Source organism: Rhincodon typus, chromosome 15, assembly GCF_021869965.1.
Source record: "Rhincodon typus isolate 14 chromosome 15, sRhiTyp1.1, whole genome shotgun sequence".
NCBI classification, from domain to species: Eukaryota; Metazoa; Chordata; class Chondrichthyes; order Orectolobiformes; family Rhincodontidae; genus Rhincodon; species Rhincodon typus.
Window position 1 is genome coordinate 26,087,318 of NC_063346.1, and position 18,909 is coordinate 26,106,226.

At 39.5% G+C, this 18,909-nt stretch overlaps 1 protein-coding gene across 2 annotated transcripts in view; it reads left to right on the forward strand.

Annotated features, from left to right (window-relative positions):
• The window catches only part of dbndd1 (dysbindin domain containing 1), a 31,724-nt gene extending 13,253 nt beyond the window's left edge, over positions 1–18,471 (forward strand). Inside the window, exons 2-4 of one of the 2 annotated variants that reach the window (XM_048605920.1) lie at positions 3,978–4,127; positions 11,095–11,235; positions 16,863–18,471. In XM_048605920.1, coding sequence (XP_048461877.1) covers positions 3,978–4,127; positions 11,095–11,235; positions 16,863–17,038 — 467 coding nt within the window. In that variant the 3' untranslated portion in view covers positions 17,039–18,471. The remainder of the gene's footprint in view (positions 1–3,977; positions 4,128–11,094; positions 11,236–16,862) is intronic. The other variant, XM_020515440.2, reaches the window with a different exon arrangement.
• Positions 18,472–18,909: the final 438 nt, after the last annotated feature.

The following is an 18,909-nucleotide window of genomic DNA, read 5'->3' on the forward strand; positions in this document are numbered from 1 at the left end:
TCTGCTCCTATGATGCTGCTTGGCCTGCTGTGTTCATCCAGCCCTGCACCTTGTTGTCAAAGGCCTGATGTTAATACCTGCCAAAAAGAGAGCAACAGTTTGGAAAGATCTAGTCTTCCCTTGTGGGGATCTTCTATCTCCACAAAGAAAAACATATATTTTTCTCACTCTCTTTAAGTCTGGATCTTCTGATTTGGTTCAGTCAAGCAAGCAACTGTAATGGCTTCCATATCCAAGCTGGAGTTAAAGTTATAATTGGTATCATTGAATCCTAAGCTGCATATTTGTACTGGCTTTGTGCAAGCAGCTTAGCTGATGAAGTAGAAGCCTACAGAAGATCTGAGGTGTGTAGGTAACTAGCCTATCCATACAGTTTCTCCTTTCTAGAGTTTCTAGAGTCATTGGATTAAGATAACGAGATTTCTAGGGTTTCTCGAGTCATTGGATTAAGATAGCGACATTTCACTGGATTCAGTTTAGGGTTGGTTCTGTTACTCTATGTATTTGTGAATGTTAAGAATTTGGATACAGTCTTAAGGAAAGTGACGTCAAAATTTACAGAAGCTACCAAAATATAAAATACAGCTCATTTGTAGACCAAAGGAAGCTGTAAAGGAATATTGACAAAATGAGGAAAAAGCTAAAAAGAAAGACAGATGGAATTCAGTGTCACTGTCATTAGATTTGAGGTGATACATTTTGGTGAAAAAAGGAAAGGCAAACATTACATTCTGAATGAAAGCACTCAGTGCTGTGGAAGAGCAGTGGGATTTGGACACACAGGTTCACAGGGTAATAAAGATGAAAAATCAGGTAGATGAGACAGTAAACAAAGTCAATAAAAATCTTTAGCACTAGAGGTACAAACCATAAATAACAATAAATGTATGTAGAATCTTAATAAGACTGGTATGTAGAATTGGGATCCTCACTATTTAGCAATGACATTAAGCCCTCAGTGAGAACACAATACAGGTTCTGTTGGATATTGCCTGCTATGAGGAAATAGAAATTTGATTATTAATTTAAAAATGGGAGTATTTTATTAAAATAACAAAGATTACAGAATAATATCAGAAATGGTTTTGAACCATTGGAGAGTATGTAGCACACAGAAAATATTTCCAGTAATCGAGTGGTCTAGAACTAGTTGTTGATACAAGATTAATTGTAATAGAATTAGAACAAGAGAGTTGCATTTAGAGAGTTGTGAGACTGAAATTCACTTCCAGCAAGTCAAGATTACATTGGATGGCTTCATGAAGAGAAATGGGAGCAATCCAGGTAAATATGATTAGGACCACATGTTGACCTGGAGAATAAATGCTGTCAGGCACTGGGTGGACTTAATAGCCTGCTTCCTGTAACTTGGATCCATTTCTATAAGTTAACATTTTGGACATAGACCAGTTTGTCAGCATTAGAGATTATGATTTTCGCTATTAAGTTGCAGACAGTCAAGCAACTGCTGCTTGTCCTTCATCGTACGGTGCACTCCCATACATTGGGACAGAGGACGGTAGTAAATCCTTCACATTTTATGATGAACTGTACTGCACACTGCGTATTCACGTAGAATTCTACTGTCTGCTTTTTAAAAAAATTCATACGTAGGATGTGGGCAATTCTGGTTGGTCAATATTTATTGCCCATCCCTAAATGCTCAGAGGGCAATTAAAAGTCAACCACATTGCTGAGCGTCTGGAGTCTTTTCGGCCAGATTAGGTAAGGATGGCAGTTACCTTCCCTTAATGTCATTAGTGAACCAGATGGGTTTTCTGATAATCGACAATGGTTTCCTAGTCATCATTAAACTCTTAATTTCAGACTTTTTAAAAAATTGAATTCAAACTCAACCATCTGCCGGATCCCCAGAATATTATCTGTGTTTCTGGATTAATAGATAAGTGATAATACCACTAGGCCAATGCCTCCTGCACCTCCCCTATCATGTAGCAAGGGGTCATGCTTCCATGTAATTTAATGAGGAACAAACAGTGACCTTCTTGGAGACAGGATTGAAATTAGGAAGATTTTTCTGGGGGTCAAAAAGGCTCCAAATAACAGATCTGGGGGTGGAAATGTAGGTATGTATAACCATGAGTGGTACGTGTGAAAATCTGGTACCTCGGCCCAGTGAATTGCAGTTCTCCAGGATGCCGTTTGATAGTGACCAGCCATTATACCTCATTATTGAGACCTGGAGGGAGAAATCCAATCACTGGAAATTAGGAATGTTCCCACAATTCAATTCCAGCCGACTCCAGTTTCTGTGAGAACATATTTGCTCTATATCAGGTAAACAAAATTCTGCCTATGCGTATTTCTCAGTAGCCTGGAGTTTGGAGAGTATTTCGTGTGCTGTTGGGTTTTCATATATCTCAGACATTTACTAACTATGGGTGGCACGGTGGTTAGCACTGCTACCTCACAGTGCCAGAGACCTGGGTTCAGTTCCACCCTCAGGTGACTGCCTGTGTGGAGTTTGCACATTCTCCCCATGTCTGTGTAGGCTTTCTCTGGGTGTTCCGGTTTCCTCCCACAGTCCAAAGATGTGCAGGCTAGATAGATTGGCCATGCTAAATTGCCCATACTGTTCAGGGATGTGTGAGTTATAGGGGGATGGGTCTGGGTGGGTGGGATGCTCTGGGGTCAGTGTGGACTAGTTGAGCCGAAGGGCCTGTTTCCACACAGTAGGGATTTGATGATCTATGAACTAGAATAAAAAGTACTAAGGACCTATGTCTATATTTTCTTTTCACAGATATCAGCAAACCTTAAGTGCTTTTCAGTATTTCACAATTTTAGCATATTCATTGTTTTAAAAAATAGCCAATACACTGCAAACCTTTGCATATTTTACCAATAAATACCTGCTAATGCTTTAGAGAAGGTGTTCTTAAAGGATTATGATTTTACTTGCACTAATAACATGTTCATTAAACTCTGAAGCACATTTATAGCTTATCTATTTAACATTATGACAAAGACAGAGAGGTTTTTACGTGTTTAGTAAGTTGTATAGATAATTTTTGCCTGAGGCAAAGGAATATTAAATTACTAAAATTTTCTTCCTAGTAACCTTATCAGCAGTACAGAAGAAAAGGATTATATATTTGGTCTTGTATACTGCTGCTTTTATCATCCTACTTTGTGTGGTTTTATTTGTTTTTCTTTTGGACTTTAATATATTTAACCTTTGTTACTATGGTTTCTTTGTATTATCACTGAAATGTGAGAGGATTATATTTGATCTTTTCCTTCATGCCATGTAGTGCAGTTATATATTGGCAACACACCATTATGTTCTTGCTGCCAAAGCAGCTGTCAATATTTAATGAGTTACGAGCTGAGAAATTAATTAGTTACCACCCCTACCAGATGGAGGCAAGTCCGACAGAAATTGCTTTACACAAACGATTTGTACACTGAGGTTTCTGCAATATGGACACTCTATATTCACGCAAGCGCACGCATGCAAATGCACACACACACACTTCCCACACAACATATATGCATTAACACAGCACACATTTTGAATTGAAAAAAGCCCCTCCACACAAGCTCATTATCTATAATCACACAAAACTCGATACACGTATAGATAAGCTCTCTAACTGCATTCATTCTGTATGTGTGCACACTTTACATAAATTTGGTCTATTATATGCTGACCAGAATCACAGTGTTTTATAAATTCTCTCTGCAGAGAAAGTCAGACACAATCAATTATCCCCATGTCACTTTCTGACATCAAATAAGTAAATGATCCAGTTCCCACCGAACACACACATATACAAGAAAGCATGAGACCGACTTCATAAATGGTGTGACCAGAGCGATTGACATGGAGGGAGTTTAAAAGATGGTTTGGGTGAACCTAGAATCACTTTAGAGCAATGAAGGTGGGATTGATGGGTGAAATGTTTATGCATTTTTAAATTAATATATTTTCTTCTTTCCCTCACCTCCCAAAGTAGGAGAGTTTGACAAAAGCAAACAGAGTCCAAAGAAACCAAAGGGTCAAGACGAGTCAGCTAATTCTGAGTCTCACATTGCTGTTGCTGAGGAGGAAGACGGGATCCCAATTTCCACATCAGGGCTGCTGCAGGTGGTAGAGAGAAGGCGTATGTATGAACTGTCCTAATATAAATACAGTGGCTGCCAGAGCAGGTCAGAGGCTAGGAATACTGCAGCAAGTAATTCATCCCCACTATCCATTCAGGCAGTGTACTCCAGATCACAAAAACTTGCTGTGTGAAATTATGTAACTGTGCCTTTGCTTCTTTCATCAATTACCTTAAATTACCAGGTTAATTACCTTAACCAGATTTACCTATCTTTCTCCCATTGAAAAGTTTCACTTTATTTCAAAACTATGTTGAAACTATGACAGTTTTGAACCCCTTTATCAAATCACTCCTTAGCCTTGATTGCCGTGGAGAGAACAAGCTCAGCTTTTCTGCTCGAATAATGTCAAGATGACAATCTTCAGTTCAAACCATTCTGTACCCTAAGTCCTTGATAACTTTCTGAAGAATATTCCAGCTTTATGAAGGTAAATTATTCAGGCTAAAGATTTTGACTTTTTTGATAGTTCAGATAAACCTGAAGTTTTGGACAACCAGTGCAATATTCGCCAACAAATAATTTTTAAAATAGAATCATTTAGAGAGCAAAAGGAGACCATTTGGCCTGTAGTATGTGTGCTAGCTCTCTGTAAACCAACCCAGTTTGGCTCACTGCCGTGACATTTTCCCCTGCAATTTTATTTTCTCTTCAGATAACTTCCCAGTTCTATTTTGAAGGCGATATGCCTTCTCCATACCCTCAAGCAGTGCATTCCAGGTTCTAAACACTTGCTGTGTAACAAAACATTTTCCTTATGTCGCCATTACTACTTTTGCCAATCACTTTAAATCATTGCCTGCTGATTTAGGATCATTCTGCCAATGGGAACTGCTACTCCATGTCTGTCATCACTATGAGTACCTCTGTCAAATCTCCTCGTAATCTTCTTTTCTTCGATGAGAAGAGCTCAACTTCTGTTATCTCATCTAATGGCTGAAGTTTCCCATTCCCAGAACCATTCCTGAGAATATTTTCTTCACCCTCTATAATGGCTCACATTCTTCCTAAAATGTGCTCCCAAAAGTCAGCACAGAACTCCAGGAAAGAGGGATCCAGTGTTTTCTGTCATTGTATCATCTTACTTTTTTTAACTCTACATGACCCAATTTTCATTTTCTGATTGTGCACGGGTCAAGAGAAACCTAGCTTTATAAATGTGAACTTTTAAAATGTCTGCCCACACTTCCCACCCAAAGGGAAAAGCCAATAAAACTTGTGAAACTATGCCGCATTCTGTACTTGTTTTATATCCCTCAGAACAGTGCTCCATTACAAGTGAAATGTTCATTTCAAAGTGTTACTGTGCTTTTACTGGTTTTTCCCGGCATTGTCGGGAAGTGGGCTGCAAACTGGCTTGGGAATCGGGCCAGGTGACCTGGAAAAAGCTGAGGAGGCTGCCAGTTCGCAAGAAGGGAAATCTGCTTGGGGCTCTCTGGCTTTGTGTCCAGAAATTAAAATAAAACAATATAAAACATTCTTGCAGTCCTACTCACCACCACATCCATACCAAACCATACCACCTAATGACCTCCATCCATCACCACCAACCCTCTTACCCCTATGCCCACTACCACTCCAATACCCTTGCCCCCTTCACCTATCCCAACTCACCCAGAATCCCCAAGTAACAAACACGCAGGAGAAATTGCTAAAAGTTCTTTATTACAGATTACACTGTATTGATAAAAGCACTCTCATTCATAAAAATATTTTGACATCTTGACAAGTTGGACAGGTCAAGGGGTTTGTGTACCTTTTACACACAAAGGGCATGTGACAATACCTGACCAGTTCTCCAAGGTGACCTAGGACTTCCACAGAGATATCTCAGCTTTCCAAAGGGATACCCTGGCTATCAAAAGAAAATGCACTGAGAACAGACTTGTTCTTAACTGGGCTAACCATCACAAAACATACATGTGTAAACTATGGATCACCCCAATCCCATCACACCTCCTGATGGGAAATGTCTGGTTTGAGGGTATAATTTAGGATTCCAGACATCCTCTGTTATTGCCGCAGGGGAGATACTCATTGTCATGGCAAAAATCTGGGCCTACATCCCTAATTCTAAAGCTCAGGATCTTGTTTGTCTTATTAGCAGCTTTCTCAATCTGTTGTGCCTCCTTTAGCGATTTATACAATTTGCGCAAGTTCCTGTGCTCCTGCATTTGACTTCGAATTGTATCCTTTAATTTATATCGCACTTCCTCATTCTTCCTATCAAAATGTGTCATTTGCTGTTCTCTGTATTAAATTTCGTCTGCCATTTCCCTGTCTGTGCACGCTTGAAGTCTATTACTATCCTTCTTGCAGCCCACAATATTTTCAAATTTTGTGTCATCCACAAACTTTGAAATGCACACCCAAATCTAGGACTTTGTAATATATCAAGAAAACTTACAGTCCTAACACCAACCAGTGGGATACCTTGTACCTTCATCTCGTTTTAAAAACAATCATTCACAGCTTCTGTCTTTCATATCACTTACCCACTTGCCCATCAGTGCTGCTATTGTTCTTTTAATTCTTATTATTCTGTCCCTTGTATTTCGTGTTTGTAAATATAGCTTGTTTATAGTTTAGCAGTACTCAGGTCACACTTCTATTTTGGTACTAATTTCCCAATTTTCAATTCGTGTCCATCTCTTATCTCAATTTAATACAGAAATTTAAATCATACAGTAATCCTGGCACAGAATGAGTAAAGGAGACAGTAAGCACTGCAGATGCTAGAAGCCAGAGTCAATAGATGTGAAGCTGGAAAAGCACAGAAGGCCAGGCAGCATCAGAGGAGCAGGAAAGTCAACATTTCGGGCTGAAATCCTTCGTCAGGACTGGGGAGGGGGCGGGGAGGGGAGGGGAGCCCAGAAGTAAATATAAGGAGAGGGGTGGGGCTGGGCCATTGGGCTATAAGCTCCCAAGGCAAAATATCAGGTGTTATTCCTCCAGTATTATTGCTGGACTGTTAACCCAGAGACTCTCAATAATGTTTTGGGGACCCAGGTTCTAATCCTGCCACAGCAGATGGTGGAATTTGAATTCGATAAATATATGAAATGAAAGAGTCTAATGATGACCATGAGAGATACCAGCTATGGTGAAATTCCTAACCTATCTATCTCACCAAAAAGATACTTCCCTCCCCACCCCGACCACTTTTCGCGGGCATCGTTCATTCCGCGACACCCTCGTCAGCTCAATACTCCCCACAAACTTCTCCATCACACCCGATACCTTTCCCTGCAACCACAAGAGGTGCAAAGCCCCAAACAATCCTTCCAGATCCGGCAGAGATTCACCTGCACTTCATCCAACTTGATCTGTTGTATCTGTTGCTCCCAATGTGATCTCCTGTATATCAGGGAGACAAAATGCAGACTCGGGGACCAGTTCACAGAGCGTCTGCGCTCTGCACTCAACAACCAACCTGACCTTCTGGTTGCCGTCTGTTTTAATTTCCCCTCCCATTCCCCTGACGACATGTCCATCCTTGGCCTCCTCCACTATCAGAGTGAGGCCAAACGTAAACTGGAGGAACTACATCTGATATTTTGCCTTTTGGCCTGAATATTGACTTCACCAGCTTCAAAATCCCTCCACTGCCAGCCTTATCCCATGTCTAGCCTTCCCCCTCCTCCTTGCCTCCCTGACCTGACCTAACCTGTCCATCTTCCTACGGACCTATTCGCTCCACCCTTCCCACTGACCAATCATGATAACATCCTACCTGCATCCACCTATCACCAATGCACCTACCCTTCCCCTAGCCCAACACCATTCCCTCCATTTATGTCTGGGCTCCTTTTCCCCTCCCCAGTCCTGACAAAAGGTTTTGGCCTGAGATGTTGACTCTCCTGCTGTTTGGATGCCTAACCTGCTGTGCTTTTCCAGCTTCACATCTATTGACACAGAATGAGTAAAGTTTGCCTATGAGGTCCATGCTGGCTTTCTGTATAGTAGAGCAGTCAGTCTGATTCCTCTGTTCTGTTCCCATAGCCCTGCAAGTTTATTTCTTCTTATTTATTACATTTTTCTTTGGAATGTTGAATAGCTGTGGAGTTTGAGATCATTATCAATCACTATGGAAGAAAATCTTTCTACTATTCCCCACTGCATCTGTTGTACAAAACCTTTAATCTGTGTTTCTTAATCTGTGTATCAGCAAATGGGAACAGCTTTATTTTGTCTACTTTATTGAGACCTGTAAAACTGTTGCACAGTCTATCAAATATCTTTACAATCTCCTTTTTCTCGATGAGAGAAATTCTAATTTCTTTAATTTAACTGGAGCTAATAGCCCTGAAAGAGTCATAGAGTTTAAATCTTTTTCCTCTCACCTTAAACCTATGCCCTCTAGTGTTGGACTCCCCCACACCAGGGAAAAGATCTTGTCTATTTTCCCTATCTATGCCCCTCATGATTTTATAAACCTCTATAAGGTTACCAGTCAGCCTCTGGCAGTCCAGGGAAAATAGCCCTAGCCAATTCAGCCTCTCCCTATAGCTCAAACCCTCCAATCCTGGCAACATCATCCTTGAAACCATTCTCATAAATTTTCTCTTGATCATCTCAAGGACCTTCACACCCTCCCTACAATGCAGTGAAACAGCACTTTCTTTGGTCTGACCGGAACTTTGCATGATTTTTCTATTCAATACCTTCATTCATGAAGCCCGAAGTCCAATATTCTTTGTTAATAACTCTTAATATGTCCTGCACCTTCTTAGATCTATGCACATGAATCCCCAGATCCATACGTCCCTCTTCACTCTTTAGAATTGTGCCATTAAATCTATTCCTCTTCCTATCGGCCCTGGAAAATGCATCACCTTCACATTCTCTATGTTAAATTCCATTTCCACTTGTCTGCCAATTACCCAAGCCTCTCTGCTCCTATGATGCTGCTTGGCCTGCTGTGTTCATCCAGCCCTGCACCTTGTTGTCTCGGATTCTCCAGCATCTGCAGTTCCTACTAACCCTAGTTTATCTTTGTCCTTTTGCAGTTGATTTATATCATTCTCCTTATTTGTTACACCTCAAAAGTTTGGTATTGTTGGCAAATTTTGGAATTTTACTTTATACTAATAACCATAATAATGTCAAAAAGTATTGATCGCAGCCTTAGGGAATGTAAGTATCTGTCACTCTTAAAAGTTACCATTTCCATTGACATGTATTCTGTCCATAAGCTAAATCTTTCATTCAACCAACACTGATCCTCCTATTCCATGAGGTCTCAATATTGTTAACCAGCCTTTAATGTGGTTAACAATATATGTTACTTTAAAAATCACTTTCTTAAGATTCAAATAGATAACAGTCATTGCATTCCATTTTTTAAAGTTCTCTGTCACTTCACAAAAAGTTAGATTAGTTGAGCGTGATTTGCTTTTCTCAAATCTATGCTGCCTTAATCTATTTAACTCATTCCCTCCAAATGCCTGTTGTCTTTTTCCCTTTTTATTGTTTCTAAAATCTTACCCACTAATATAAAACTGACAAGCCTGTCGTTACTAGGAATGTCCCTCTGACCTTTCTTGAATAAGGGTGTCTTATCTGTCACTCTTTGATGCTGTGGGTGCTCTCCTATGTCTGGAGAAGATTAGAAGATTATTCAAACTCTTCCTTTGTTTTTCTTCAGCAATCTGGGTGAAGCCCACCTTAAACCAGACACCCTAACCAGTTTAAGTGTTGTGAGCTGTCCAACTACATACTTCCTATGGATTTTCACCTGATGCGATAATTTTATCATCTTCCCCTCTACAACAGTCTCCTCTTCTTTAACAAACATTGGTAAAAAGTATTTGTTAAATAGTCAAGTCTGATGTGAAGGGAGGTGTTGCTGATCCCTTTTCCAATCTGAGAGAATGGGGATTCAATGTGCATTCACCAGAAGTGGTTTCTGATAATGGCACAGGAAAGACAACATCAGACTGGCTAGTTCTTCCATAAGAGTCACACTATCCTTTTACAGGAGCTGAGAGACATACTATCCAGAACCTAGCAACACAGATACTGCTACATTCAGTTAAACCCCTTGTCCAGCACCCATCAACACTATGAAAACATTGATGTAGCCAATATTCCGTGGAGTTGCACTTTCACAGACAAAATCCCATGAATACGTCTGCACCTTTTGTACCACATCTGCCTTCAAATCAAGAGGCGGTGTATAAAATATGTGAAGGGCTGAGAACAAGGCATGACAAGATAGAGGAGATAGTGGTGTAGGAGCAGATCCTGACAACTATCATGTAGTAGAGCGTGTGAGAGCCAATTCACTCTCAGGTATAGGGCATACTGCATCCCACTGGTACTTCACAGTGAATAACAGTGAGAGGAACTGCAGTTGGAAGGGAAACAGTTGCATGCACTTCTATGAATCGTTTTGGGAATTAGCCTGAGATGCTGCAATTATCCTGCAGATGTGGAACTACCCAATATAGATCACATCTCTGCCCCCTGACACGTAGGTTAACACAATTTAGCTGCAATAAGATAGATTTCACCATCCCTGTCTCCCATCACAGAGAAGTGCAGCGCACACCACAAATAGGTGGGTGGAACACACAAGATAATGACAAAAATGAGCAATGTCTATTGTCAATCATAGTTCTATGACATCTTTTCAATCTGCACAGAATTCAACGGTGAGCAATGATAAATCTATGTTTTATATAGCAATGTTTCATAGATTGGGCAGCAGTATGCTGGTCCTCTGTTAAGTGTATAAGTCATGCCCTGATTTGCTTTTCCAAAATGCTGCATCTCACATTTATCTAAATTAAACTCCATCTGCCAATCCTCAGCCCATTGGCCCATCTGATCAACATCCCGTTGTACTCTGAGGTAACGTTCTTCACTGTCCACTACATCTCCAACTTTGGTGTCATCTGCGAACTTACTACCAAAGTACATTTTTTGCATATTTGCATACAATTCTAATTTGTTTATTCACAGAGCCTCTCAGCAGTGTCTCATCTCTTGAGGTACACTTCGACCTCATGGATCTGACTGAACTCACAGACATGTCTGATCAGGAACTTGCAGAGGTGTTTGCCGATTCTGATGACGAGAATCCATCACGTGATTCATCTACAGGTTAGTGTCAGTAAGTACATGTTGAACTGTCTAGCCCCACTCAGCACTACTCCATTCTGAGACAGAACTGAAATTATAACTACATTTATATGAAGACTAAAACTCAAAAGCAATGATTTAGAGTCACAGAGATATATAGCATGAAACAGACCCGTCAGTCCAACTGATCCATGCCAATCAGGTATCCTGTATAAATCTAGTCCCATTTGCTAGCATTTGGCCCATACCCCTCTGAACCCTTTCCATTCATATACCCATCCAGATCCCTTTTAAATGTTGTAATCGTACCAGCCTCTGGCAGTACATTCCACACACGCACTACCTTCTGCATGAAAACATTGCCGCTTAAGTCCCTTTAATATCTTTATCCTGTCACCTTAAATCTATGCCCTCTAGTTTTGAACTCTCCAACCCTGGGGAAAAGACCTTGTCTATTTTCCCTATCCATGCCCCTCAGGATTTTATAACACTCTATAAGGTCACCCCTCCGCCTCCAATGTTCCAGAGAAAATAGCCCAAGCCTATTCAGCCTCTCCCTATAGCTCAAACCCTACAACCCTGACAACATACTCGTACATCTTTCCTGAATCCTTTCTAGTTTTACAACATCCTTCCTATAGGAGGGAGACCAGAACTGCACACAATACTCCAAACATGGCCTAACCGATGTCCTGTACAGCTGCAACCTGACCTCCCAACTCCTATACTCAATACACTGACCAAAGAAGGCAAGTATACCAACGTCTTCTTCACTACCCTGTCTACCTGTGACTCCACTTTCAAGGAACTATGACCCTGCACTCCAAGATCTCTTTGTTCAGCAACACACCCCAGAATCTTACCATTAAGTGTATAAGTCATGCCCTGATTTACCTTTCCAAAATGCAGCACCTCACATTTAACTAAATTAAACTCCCCATCTGCCACTCCTCAGCCCATTGGTCCATCTGATCAAGATCCCGTTGTACTCTGAGGTAACATTCTTCGCTGTCCACTACATCTCCAACTTTAGTGTCATCTGCAAACTTACTAACCATACCTCCTATGTTCACATCCAAATCGTTTCTACAAATGACAAAAGCAGTGGACCTTGAGGTAAATGGATGAGATTAAAACTAAAAGAAAGCTTATTTTAAGGATTTAACTGACCCAGTCTGTGACCATACCGTTAGAAACACGTCAGAAATTAAAACTTGAAGGAAATATTCAGGAGAAGCAACAGCACAGAATTAAACCGTTTGGTCAGGCTGCTCTTTACTAGTGCTTAACCTAACCTAGTTCCACTCCTGTACCTCATCTCTCATGCCCCGTTATCACATTTCTTCCCTCTATGCAGTTCTTAGTCATTAGCTAAGCAGAAGTTTTATTTTCAATACTTATTCGGTTATGTAAGGTTGAACCTCAAAATGGAAGAAAAATAAGGTAACTGCCAGATTATATACCAGAATATTATGATTTTGTTCTATTCTTAAGGCTGAAAACTTTGTTCATATTTTTGTTACTGTTACTAGACCAAAACTCTGCTGGCCAGCTTCCTTTCTTATGGAGTCACAGAGTCATTTACACCACCAAGAAATATGCCTATCCAGTCCACGTGGTTCCCAGAGAGAAATCCAGTGGGTTCCATTTCCTCACTTGATCCCCAGAACCATGCAAATTTATTTCCATCGAATGCTAATCCTGGAAATAGAGTCTTAAGAGTCATACAGAACTGAAACAGACCCTTTGGTCCAACCAGTCCATGCAAAACAGAATCCCAAACTAAACTAGTCCCAACTGTCTGTTCCTGGCCCGTATTCCTCCAAACCTTTCCTATTTATTTATCCATCCAAATGTCTTTTAAATGTTGTAATTGTACCTGCATTCACCACTTCATCAGGAAGTTCATTCAATATGCGAATCACTCTCTGTGTAAAAAATAACTTGTTTCTTATGTCTTTTTAAATCTCTGTCCTCTCACCTTAAAAATGTGCCCCCTAGTCTTGAAATTCCCCATGTTAGGGTAAAGACAACTACCATCAATGCTATCTATACCTCTCACAGTGAAGAAAGTCCCAGACTTTCCAGACCTTTTCCTTACAACTCAAACCTTCCATACCCATCAACGTCCTGATAAATCTCTTCTGAACCCTCTCCAGCTTGATAATATCCTTCCTATAACTAGGCAACCAGAACTGGATACAGTATTTCAGAAGAGGCCTCACCAATGTCCTATACAACATCAACATAATGTCCCAACTCCTATACTTAAAGGACTGAGCAATGAAGGCAAGCAAACCAAACACTTTTTTAGCCATCCTGTCTATATGTGATGCAAACTTTAAAGAATTGTGTATCTGTACCCCCATAGGTCCCTTTGTTCTACAACACTACCAAGGACCCTACCATTAACCGTATAAGCCCTACCCTTGTTTGTTGTACCAAAATGTAATACTTTGCATTTATCCAGATTGAATTCCATCTGCCATTTTTCAGCCCATTGACCCATTTGATCAAGATCCCTCTGTAATCTTAGAAAACCTTCTTCACTGTCTACAATGCCATCAATTTTGGTGTCATCCACAAACTGACTAACAGTGCCTTCTATATTCACATCCAAATTATATATATATAAATGACAAACAAAAGACGATCCAGAACCAATCCCTGTGGAACACCGCTGGTCAAAGGTCTACAGTCTGAAAAGCAACCCTCCACCTCTGTCTCCTGCCGTTAAGCCAATTAAGTATCCAATTGGCAAGCTCACACCGAATCCCATGTGATCTAACTTTACTATTTAGTCCACCAGGTGAAATCCTGTCAAAGGCTTTACCAAAATCCAAATAAACAATGTCTACTGCTCTGCCATCGTCAACCTTTTTGGTAACTTCCTCAAAAAACTCAATCAAGTTTGTGAGACATGATTTTCCTCGCACAAAACCGTGCTGAATATCCCTAATCAATTTTTGCTTCTCCAAATGTCCAAAAATCCTAGCTCTTATAATCACCTCCAACAATTTACCCACAACCAAAGTCATACTCACAGACCTATAGGTTTTTTGGCCTCCGCCATTCTAGTGGCAGAGTTCCCATAGCATGGCTACTGCACAGAAGTTGTTCACTGAGACAGCCGTGTCTACGCTGGCTGTTTGAAACTCAGATGCTAACTGTGTCAAATACCACATATGCTGTAAGGAAGTAATTGTTACAAATGTGGAGTCAGCTTCAAACCATTCAATAAACAGTCATGTGAAATGACTGGTCCAATGGAATAAAATGTGGAAAAAATGTGATGTTTTCCATTTTGGTAGAAGAAACAGATGTACAGAGTGTGACTTAAATGGTAAGAAATTCGAAAGAGTACAAGTACAAAGGGACTTGGATGCCATTGTTAATAAGTCACTGAAGACTAACGCTCATATGCAGCAAGCAATTAAGGAGGATAATGGAATGTTAGCCTTTATCACAAAATGATTTGAGCACAGGAGTAGTGAGATCTTGCTTCGCTTGCATAGAATCTTGGTTAGACCACATCTGTAACATTCCATGTAGCTTTGGTCCCCTTGAATTAAGGATGTTATTGCCTTAGAGGGAGTGTGATAAACATTTACCAGACTTGTTCCTAGGATGAATGGATAGTCCTGGGAGCACAGATTGGGCAAATTGGGCCTGTGTTCTGCAGAGTTTTGAAGACTGAGAGTTAATCTCACAAAAGTTACAAAATACTTAAAGGTATAGACAAAGTAGATTCAGGTAAGACATTTCCCCTGGTACCATTTCAAAATAAGGGGTCACCATGTAGGACCAAGATTACTCAGTGGCTTTGGAATCTTTGAAATTCTCTGCCATATAGGGCTCTGAAAGCCTGTCACTGAGTAGAGATCATTCCGAAGATGTTGAGGGATACAGGGATATAAAGGCATTGAATGATCACTCAATAATATTGCTCACTGAATAGCCTATTCTTATACCGTAAAAATTCAAGTTGTTATTAAGTTACACACGCTATGGATTTTTAATGAGGATTAACTAAAATATATATTTTAAAAGTAGCTCACTGTTTGATTAATTCTTCATTTGGAATAATTTGCAACATTCACTTTATGATCATGCCATTTATTAATTTTGCATTAGTATGCATACATATTTGGATTATGAAAATTTGAAAACAGGCAGTTGAACATTACGGTGTTGCTAAGGCCTGTTTGCTGCTTACAAAAATAAGTGATGAGCAAAATTTGAGATAAACACAAGGGTAGAGTTTAAATGTTTTAATTGTTGAACAAACAGATTTGAAAAGCCTATCTGGATTGATGCTGCAGTCACCCAGCACTAGCCCTTATACTGAGATAATGGGTCATTTTTCTCAGTATGCACCTAGAGGCTGGGGGCACTTGCTGAAGAAGTTTGCAAGGATGTGGTGCTGACTCTCATCAGTCCATAAGAGTCAAGTGCCTGGAGCTGAAAGCAGCACCTTCTATATCTCTCTCATGAATTAGTGTGAAACACATTGATAAAGTTTTAAATATTGGAACTCTTAACTGTTTCTTCTCTGAATTTGAAATTGTGTCTGAAGATTTATCATCATTCCGCAATCAACGGCAATCCAAATTTTTTACGTGAAAGTCATTTTCAGGTGACTTGTTTGGGATGGTGGGACTGTCCCAGAAGAGATTGGGCAAACTGAGTGTATATTTGAAGAGTGAGAGCTGAGTACATACGGACTGGAGAAGGCCATTCATCCCTTCAAGCCATTACTGATCTCTGGTTTGACTGCATATACCTGCTATTGGCCCATATTCCTTAAAACCTTTGCTTAACAAGTGTTTCTATGTCAGACTTAAAATTAACAACTGATCCTGCATCCACTGCCTTTTATGGAGTTCCAAAAAAATCTACAATCCTTTGTCTGTAGAAGTTCTTCTTAACGTCACTCCTGAACAGTCTGGCCCTAATCCTCCAACTATGCCCTCTAGTTCTACAATCCACAACCAATAGAAATAGCGTATCTTTATCCAACCTATATTTTCCTGTTAATATCTTGAAGACTTTGATCAGAACACCCATCAATCTTCTAAATTCCAGAGATGACAGGTCAAATTTGTATGATCTCTCCTGATAATTTATCCCCTGAAGTCCAGTTGTCATTCTTGTAAATGTACATTGTTTTCCCTCCCTGGCCAACATATCCTTCCTAAGGTATGTGCCCAGATCTGCTTACAGTGGCCGTTGAGAAAGTGGTAGTGAGCTGCCTTCTTGAACCACTGCAGTCGATTATGTGTAGATATACCGACAGTACTGTTAAGGATCTTGACTCAGCAATACTGAAGGAATGGTGATATATTTCCAAGTCAGCATAGTGGCTGGCTTGGAGAGGAACTTGCAGGTGATGGGATTCCCATGTATCTGCTGCTCTTGTCCTTCTCGATGGAAGTGGCTGAGCGTTTGGAAGGTGCATTCTAGGGAGCCTTGATGAATTTTTGCATGTATCCAAAAAAAACCAAAAACCTTTTAAATTCTTTTCAGAGGGGAAAAAAATCAGGAAATAAAACACTCATGTGATCAAGGTATCAAGATAAATTTTACATAAGGGGAATGTTCAAGTCTATTAAGATGCATCCCCTAATTATTGACATTTTATTTTGTAGAACTGAGCCAACCATTGATGTATCCAATCATCTCATGTGGAACACATTTAAAATCTCCTTCATGGACAAGAGCAAAGAGTGAGCAGAGTAAGGATAGGAAGCACCCAAGTGATCCAGATGTTCCATTAGAGATGTCAGATCATTTTCACACAATTGAAACACACAAAAAACACTAAGGACAAGATTGGACCTTGCTTCAGCAAAATGTGCAGTGCTGAAAAGTTCTGCTGCATCATTCATGGTTATTCTCCTCCTCAACATTCTTCAGTTTGTAACTAAACTAAGTAGATTTGCACCAACTGTCCCTACAGTGTCAGTGGAGGATTTTTACTCTTAGGTCACCAAAGCTTTGAAGATTAAAGTATTAACCATTGCCCATTTTCATGCTTTTGGTACCATGCATGGGCCAATGCTGTAACCTTTTTATTTCCTCAAGTAACTCAATCAGACAGATTTATAAGTTTCTAGAAAATTCAATTTGCAACAGAAAAGAATTATATGTGGTTTTGTAGATCTGCAGCCAGTAGCAATCAGTCCTTGTCTAACTAGGAACATTTGTTTTTAATTAGCTACTATAGTGGTATAAATCTGATAAATTGTCCATTTTGCTTCATTTCAGGCTTAGATAAAAATGTTGACACAGTCTGCTGCATGCTGTTCACAGCAAAATTAATGGGAGTGTGTGCAGGTAATGAATGCACAACAGGAAAATTATACCAGTACAAATGTAAATGAATATGAAATGTCTCACCCATGACAATATTGGAGGAAGGTTTCCACTGAAAGTACCAATCAGTGTCTGTTATGTTTTCTGGAATGAAACACCAAGATAAAAGAGATGTTTTGTATATTTTACAGGTAACATCTCTGAGCAGAATTTCTGTACCAAACATATTGGATCCTGATGAATCCTATTTAAGATTTATTACCACTGAAATTATGATTTGTTCTATGGAATAAAACCACCGTAAATTATTAGTTTTCCTTTTCAGCCCCTACACTGAATTTATGAAATATTTATATCTTTCAATGATTTAAATGAATTGTGCTACAAGTTTCGAATTTCAAAAACAACGTACTCAAAAGAGAAAAAGGCCAAGCTGAGCTAAATGACTAACTCAGATTCCATGTGATTCACACACTTGGACAAAGAAATTTGTGTTGAAAGTTTTCATTCCTGTTGTACAGTAGCCACTACCTGCAAACCAAAATATTGCACTACTTGAAACTAGCAACTAAACTGACTAAGTCTGATCCCAACTTCAGTTTATCCTGATAAATTAGGATTTGAGATGAAAAAGTAGCTCTTACATTCTCTCAAAAAGATACTAGCTTCCCCTCCGCATAATTTAAATGTTTTAGCTGGATTTACGTGGTGTATCAAATGAAGTAGATTATTTTAGTTTAAAGCATATGATAGCACTCAGTAAATATGTCATGAACAGACGAATGGCGATTTGCTGTCTGGTGAACTGCCTTAGTTCAGGAAACTCTATACGTTTGCAAATTTTAAATTACTTTCTTCAGATTCACAAATAATCGTCAAATACTAATCATTTTGTATATTGTTTCCTTAAAGTGTTACTATTACGTAGGATATCAGTTTAAAACATTTACCATTCAACAAGTAAATGTAAAAAAATAAAATGGAAGATTTCTTGTTTAAAATGTGTCATTTCATTATTCACATTACATCGCCCTGAACTCACCACACACAAAACATCAACATTTCCATGTGGTTATAAATGTGATAAGTTAATGTGTTGTCCATACATTTTTATTTATTATATCTTCTCCCACGTGACAATAATTGGAATGCAATATAATCAAAAGATGGAACAAGGTTTAAATACAATCAGCAAAAATTCCGCTGTTTAGTTTCTTGATAAACAAAAAAGTTAGGAGTAAGAACCAAGACGCATGGAGAAGATGTTGTGTTGAAAAAATAGAATAGATTCTTAAGTAATGATCAGCTGATGCTATGTTGTCATTTTAAACAACCAAAGGAAAGGCGGAAAGAGGCAGAGTTTCACAGCTTTGAAATCCT